The sequence below is a fragment of the Wyeomyia smithii genome, chromosome 1 (assembly GCF_029784165.1).
Source record: "Wyeomyia smithii strain HCP4-BCI-WySm-NY-G18 chromosome 1, ASM2978416v1, whole genome shotgun sequence".
Classification (NCBI taxonomy): Eukaryota; Metazoa; Arthropoda; class Insecta; order Diptera; family Culicidae; genus Wyeomyia; species Wyeomyia smithii.
Genome location: NC_073694.1, coordinates 29667494 through 29675085, shown reverse-complemented (window position 1 = coordinate 29675085; position 7592 = coordinate 29667494). Strand labels below are relative to the sequence as shown.

Below are 7592 nucleotides of genomic sequence, written 5' to 3'. Positions count from 1 at the left end.
CGGTTTTGCAAAGCCGACATTGAGAATGCATGCTATGCGGCCTTGACGTTGGCGTTGACTGGACAATCGCTGCTGCTGCTGCTGCAGCACCATCACCGCCGATCGTCACAATTGTTAATTTCAATCACGTTTCTGTAGAACGATTCGCGCCTGGGTCAACCTGAGCCAAGCAAATATTCATCGACCCGCGTGGATTACGCACCGCAAGAAGGACAGACACGAAAGAAGAAAAAACACCTTAAAGACCCACAATCCAAACGTTTCTTTATTGCTTGCTATAAGCTAATAGTCATTTTCCCCAGTGCTGTGAAATCTATTATGAGCAATTTTGAACTAATAAGCGATATCTTCTATCCGGCCTAACTAGTGGCAGTGATTGATTAAGTCTATTGTGTCGAAATTTAGGGTGAATAAATAAGATGCGCTTTACGCTAGGAAGGTTTGCCTGCTTTGCGGGCAGGCGGCCATAGTTTTTTAGTTGTTGGCTTAAACTTCGTTGAGCCGATCCGGATTGCTGGTGCTGGCGCTGGTGGCCGCCGCAGACGTTGTTGCCGCTGCCGTCGTTGTCGTGGTCCGTCTCGTGGTGGTTCGTGGTGTCGTCGTGGTTGTCGTTGGAATCTCGATGGTCAGATTTTTACCCACCAACGGTTGAATAACCCAGAGTATTTCACCGGTGCGACGAGCGGTACTCTGTTGAACGAAGAGAAAAACGGTGTAATAACTTAAAGCTTTATAGATGGCAGCACCAAGGTGGTTTAAGCTGCACGACGAAAGAGCTTACCATTATTAGGTTACCAATACGCGTGGAAATACTCGTTACCAGCGTGAATGTGCTACCAAAGAGGGCGTCTGGCACCTGTAGTGATACTTTCATCCGATTGAAGTCTGGTGTGTCATCGGTGGTAGAGAGTACAGGCGGCCGCGTCGGATGGATGGCGTCTTTAAGGGCCTGCTTTGCCTGGTTGCTGGCCTGAAAGTAAAAAAATGTAGGAATGGTACTTAGCTTTCTGTAGTATTAAGTAACACTGGAGTAGGTAAAAATGTTTGTGAATTCATAACCTTAACCCTCTAGTGCCCAAGTTAATTTTAAGATGGACTTCGAAAAAATCACTATGGAACTTATTAAACATTTTTTAGGTATTTATAGAAGCTTTTTAGAGGTGAAAGTTTAACGAAAGACCGTCTAAAGACGGCACTGGGCACTAGAGGGTTAAGAGCACAAAGATATCTAGTTGCATAAAATAAATCATGTTTTGGGCTATGATCAACATTTATTTCTCACATTTTGATTACTTAGTTTGCGTTGAATTTAATTTCAAATTAACTTAATACGAGTATCGTTTCGAAAAACGTTTACAATTAGGTAACGATATTTTTATTTTATAGTCATCCATTGGCCATTGGTGAGAACTATAAATTAATTTTCGAAATAATTCGTAAATAATTGTTATATGTCTTTTTACAAACTTGTGATTTATTAATTCTGATTTAAATTCCCGGACATATTTGAAACTCGGGGATGTTTAGTTTCGTGTGAAGATATACCAAATATCATAAAAATTGGCCGAAGTAGACTAAAATGCTGTTGCAAGTTTTTAATTCAGTAGTCGCCTGAATGGAAAAAAAAACATGTTTATGATCGTTTTGCTCTGCAAAATAATAACATAATTTGCTGTTTGACTTGTTATTTCCATGTTCTTCAAATTTGACCAACAAATGTTATATGTCAATAATTATTTAGCTCATACAATCATATAATTTGATTTTCACACCGGTATAGATGTGTCTCTCATCAACTTGTTTTAGATTTCACATTCTGGACTCTCTATTCCCGTTGCTTTGAGTTTTGATTCTTCATTTCTCGCTTCTCGGATTGCTTTTCCCATTTCCCGTTCCACAATTTTTGCTCCTGAATTCCGAAGTCAGTTTTATCAATTCTCGATTCGTGATTCTCGATTCTATATTTTTGTTTCTCGTTTCTTGTGTTTTATTGACGTGGGACTACGTCTTTGTTTACTATACTGGGATGCATTCTGTAAAATTCGAAATGAAACTGGCAAATGTTGCGTCAGATTTCAAACGTTAATAACAGCATAACCACATGATGGATAACAAAAACCAATATGTTGTTGGATAGATAAAATGTATGACAATTGTCTAATGTGCTAGTTATCACTCTAATTTCATTGCTAAGCGGTAAAATTGATAAAAAGTTTCAATAACAAATTTACGCGAAAAATGAACCAATTACATGCGAGCATTCCTAGCACAGACGACGTGAATGGACACCATCCGTTCCCTGTGATATTCTCTGTATCAATATGGAAATAAAAATTGGCAGAGTCGCTCCGTCCTAATAGGTCAATTTGTTTTTGCTTCCATGAGCTTAGACTAATATGATGTCTCGAAGGTAAAAGTTTTCCAAAAAGTTTGAAACAATCCCCATTCATGAACAATTTCTAAACCTGCTTTCAGATCCTTATAAAAACTGATGTCTTGAAAGAAAACATGACGATAAAAGCAATGGTACCAGTAGAGTAAAGAACCGCAGGTCTCTCGTCGTCTATGATTGCGGCGGTACTTTTCTATTCGTACATTTTAGCAGTACACTTCTATTCGTACTGCAGCGGTACTACTCGTATTGCAATGGTACACTTTTGTTCGTACATTTCTATACGTGTGCAATCGAAGAAAAACTGCAATGCTTGATGGTGATTAAAAGCAAATTACTCAACAAGAATTGTAGATTTTTGCAACGGATATTTATTTAATTTTATCTTCGATATTTACTAAATAATCGTGACCGGATAGTATCGAAGGAGTTAATTCCAAAATATATACATTTATAGAAGAGTAAGAGCCTAATGCTTGTGAATTTTTGGTTTATTTACCAATATTCATTCAGAATCTATTTTTACATTTCAAAATTGTTAAATGATACATATTATTATTCTAAGCTTCACCATAATAAACGTTTGTTAGCTGTCTTCGTAATACAGCGAATGTAGTTGTAGGATATTGAAAAAAATGTCGAGCAAAAAACAAAAATGGAATTGTTGATTGCTACGATTTTTTGCTCGAACTTGTTGATTATTTTGTTTAAAATATCTTCTTATATTTACCAATTAATGAGCCTTTGTAAGGGCTTCCATATTATTTTGAAAGTGAAATCATATTATAGATTTGATTCAATCAGAGTTAAATAAGACAAAACCATTATAATAACGTTAGTATTATTGGATTTGGTTTTTAAGGATATAGAGTTAATTCTGACTTTGACGCATTACGAGAAATTCTTGGTGCTTCTTCAACAAGCATGATATGCTTGTGCCTTGTCAAATACATGTTGTTTGCACAAAAAAACACTACATACATGCATAATATCGTCAGATACAAACGATATTCTTTCGAGTGTTGTTGAATATATTTAAAAAAATTGATTTCCAGGGGAGGCTGAAATAAAACAACGTACAGTCGCTGAGCAAACACATTGATTCTGTCCGCAGACTCTGTATATTTTGTAACACAGAATTCCCTAATAACAGTGTTTAGTTCCACGTCACCATTTCATACAACCCTAAGGCTGTATGTCTTGTAGTATTTTTTTCATTCCTGCTTCTTTTTCTGAGTGTTTTTTTTAAGTGTGCCAACGAACATTGAGAGAGAAAGAGTTCAAAGATATTCAAAAAACCTCAATTAATCCACCTAGCGGTCAGACCCAGCTTTTCTCATTCAAGCTTTTATTTGTAAAAATAGATTTACATGAATGCTTCAATCCAATGAATGTATGTCACTCTTTAGGTTCTAAAATATTGATGTGGTAATCTATACATATAAAAATGTAGTCCGGTCTGTCTGTCTGTTTGATCCATATAGGCTCGAAAACTACCGAACCGATCGACGTGAAAATTTGTATGCAGGGGTTTTTGGTCCCGATAAAGGTTCCTATGATAGTTTGAGACCCCTCCCTCTTTGGAAAGGAGGGGTCCAATACAAATGAAACATACATTTCTGCACAACTCAAGATCAAACCAAGCAAATGAAACCGAATTTGGCATGTGGATGTTTTAAAGGGTAATAAATATGTCCATAATGGTTCGACGCCCCTCCCTCTTATGGAAACACATGTTTCTGCACAAATTTTTGCACATCTCGCGAACTAATCAACCATATTTGGCAGGTGAATGTTTTTAGTGGTAACAAATATGTTCCATAATCGACCTCAGGCAACATTTTGGATATTGTTTTTGGCACATTTTGCATGTGTAGGATAAGTACAACGAACACCGTGCCCCAGTGCTGAGTCGAGAAAATTTCCAGTTCAAAAAGATCCTCGACATCGCTAACCACAGAGCCACGGGGACCACAAGAAAGATACACAGGAGCTAAATTCAACCACAGATACCATTTTGAATTCTAATATGGCGACTTCCGGTTACGGAAAACCAACGGCAAACGACCAAATACCACCCAATATGGGTATTTTCGGAATCATAATGACGCACTGGAGCCACAAATCAACTTCAGACACCAATATGAATTGTAGGATGGCAACTTGTGGTTTCTGGAAAACAGCCAAAAATGGCCGATTTCCGTCTAACATGAGTATCTCCGGATCTAGAATGATACACAGCAGCTGGAATCGAAAATGATCAAATTACACCCAATATGGGTGTTCTTCAACCAGAATGACGCTCAGAAACCAGAAATTATATTAAATACCATTTTGAAATCCAAGATGGCGACTTCCGGTTTGTGAAAATCAGCCTAAAATAACCAAATACCATCCAATATAAGTATCTCTGGAACCAGAATTATGCAATGAGCTAACAATTGACCAATTGAATCGCTAAATGGCAACTTAGAGGAAACAGTCGAAAACGACCAAATAATACTCAACATGGATATTTCCGTAATCGAGATGATGCATAGAAACCAAACATTGACCCTTGACACCATTTTGAATTTAAAGACGACCACTGTTAGTTTCTGGAAAACAACCAAAATAACTAAATACCTCACAATATGGGTATTTCCGGTGTTAGATTAATACCAGAAAATTTGCTGAAAATGACCGAATACCACCCAATATGAATATGTTCAGAATTAGGGCGATGCACAGAAGCCAAAAGTCGAGGATGTTGTCATTTCGATAAACCCAATAAAACCGATAAACCAAACGATTTGTCTTTTGACTTTGATCATATCCTATGGCCGATTCGTCGTGCTTTTGTAGACTTTAAACACATCGCAAGGAATCAATTACTTTGGAACGTTCAAATAGTACAAAACCACAGTTAAATTATGTTGAGGCCACATAAATACATCAATCAAAGCAGGTATAGTTTTAAATAGCCTTTGAATTTTTTTTCTTTCCATAACTTTTGAGCCACATATCGAATTGTTATGAAGTTTGTTATTTGTAAGTTTGAGAGATGACTCGTTCGTATGACACTACTTATGTTCAAATAAGTCATGTGAAATAATAGACTTTCATTGTTTTATTCACAATTTAATACATAACGGTGGCTTAAGTTCAGTTATAATCAAATGAAATGGGAACGTATAAGGCAACCAAACTTTGAAACCACGTGTTCAATCATAATTCATCAGTTAACCCTTAACTAGCCGGCTCATCTCATGATAATATTGATCAAATCGGTTGCGTAGTTACTGAGATAATGAAGTTTCGTGATTTTCACAAGTCGGCACATTACAAGTGAAGTTACAGTTCGATTACAGTAAAATTCAATAGGGTCTTCTGAGGCAGCTAGACCATTCATTTGACACTAATTTTGTGGAAATCGGGTCAGCCATCTCTGAGAAAAGTGAGTGAGTTTAAGTAGTCTTTGGAATATGTTCCTTTTCATAGCTGGATTTCACATTTTTATACATAACAGGCAAAGTAATAGTCCGACTGCAAAACAAATCAATAGCGTTTTATGGGGCATTTAGACCTTCCATTAGGCACTGATTTTATGAAAATCGGTACAGCCATCTCTGAGAAACATGAATGAGATTAAGTAGTCTTCAAAACACGTTTCTTGTCATAACTTTTGAACCACAAGTTCAATCTTTATGAAATTCAAAAGTTAAGGGTTTTTCAGGTAGCCCGTTCATTTGAAATCAATTTTGTTCAAATCGGTTGTGTAGTTTTCGAGATAATGATGTTTAATGATTTTCACATTTTGAAACATAACCTCTGAACTAAAAATCCGATTACAATGAAATTTAATAGGGTCTTATGGGACAATGAGACCTTTCATTTGCAATTAATTTCATGAAAATCGGTCCAGCCATCTCTGAGAAAAGTGAGTGAGAATGAAAATCTGCACATACACACACATACACACACATACACACACATACACACACACATACATACAGAAAATGCTCAGCTCGTCGAGCTGGGTCGAGTGATAAATGCCATTCGGCCCTTTGGAGCACTTTTATACTTTCGGTTTTGCAGGTGATTGCTATACCTTTCCAGGAGAAAGGCAAAACTTAAATATTCAAAAAATAAACAAGAAAAGCATTAGACAAAGTAATGTATTGAATGAGACAAAAAAAAAGTTATTTTTGCTTGTTATTTCATTAGGTAAAGTTTTTTTTTGCGAATCCATCCAGAGAGATTCAAATTTATGGGAGTGGCCTGACAAAGCACAATGTATTGCAATCGGTAAAAAAGAGGAAAACTGGCCTGAAGACAAGTTAAAAGGCAGCATAAAAATACAAAGGTTCGACGGTTTAAAATGCGTCCCCAAAGCTCAAACTGAGAGAAATGTAAGATTATAGCTATTTACTCATTCCTGTGAGTTTTGATGCCTTTAGCCATTTCAGATACGCAACAAAAGATCCCACCCACTCCAACGCGAACGTTGATCGTGCGCCCCCTTCACTGTTGAATCGATGGAGACGCCAAGTACAACGTTCAAGGGAACGAGCTCAGGGAGAAATTTAGATCTAAAGCTCGATAGTAATAGTCTAGTGAAAAACTTGTTTTCTAGTAAATTGTTACATATAATGGAGCGCACATTTCCCTGTAATCACTGTAATCATCGAGGGGACCCAAATTTTTGATGAAATCCAGCATTTAACTTTTTTATCTTTTAAGATAGAGTTAAACGATGTTCCGGTATTTTGCGTAGCTTTGTAGAATTAAGTTTTTCTCTAGAATATTACTATCGAGCTCAACGTGAAAGTTTCCCCCTAAGATCGTTCCCTGAAACAATGTACTGGCGTCTCCATCGATTCAACAGTGAAAGGAGGCGCACGATTAACGTTCGCGTTGAAGTGGGTGAGCGCGTTTGTCGTGTAACTGAAATGACTAGGGACACCAAAACTCACAGGAATGGTTAAATAGTTATAATCTTGCATTTTTCTCCAGTTTAAGCTCTAAGGTAAAACCTGTGTTGATCAGTGTTATATTTGCCCATGTACGGTATACACTGGGGTCTTTTTTTACGCGGTTGGTTGTACTGCGTTTAAAAAATCCGCGTAATTTTAAAAAGTCGCGTTAAAAACTCAATTCAATAAGGAGATCCGATTAAAAATAATGGCACGTAAGTAAATATAAACTTAAAAATGATATA

At 36.8% G+C, this 7592-nt stretch overlaps 1 protein-coding gene across 4 annotated transcripts in view; it reads right to left on the bottom strand.

The window, feature by feature from the left end:
* Positions 1–252: 252 nt before the first annotated feature.
* Positions 253–7592, bottom strand: part of LOC129717684 (uncharacterized) — an 84650-nt gene continuing 77310 nt past the window's right edge. For all 4 annotated transcript variants that reach the window (XM_055667772.1, XM_055667773.1, XM_055667771.1 and 1 more), the window contains 2 exons: positions 782–970; positions 253–690 (listed from right to left, as the gene is read on the bottom strand). In XM_055667772.1, coding sequence (XP_055523747.1) covers positions 487–690; positions 782–970 — 393 coding nt within the window. In that variant the 3' untranslated portion in view covers positions 253–486. The remainder of the gene's footprint in view (positions 691–781; positions 971–7592) is intronic.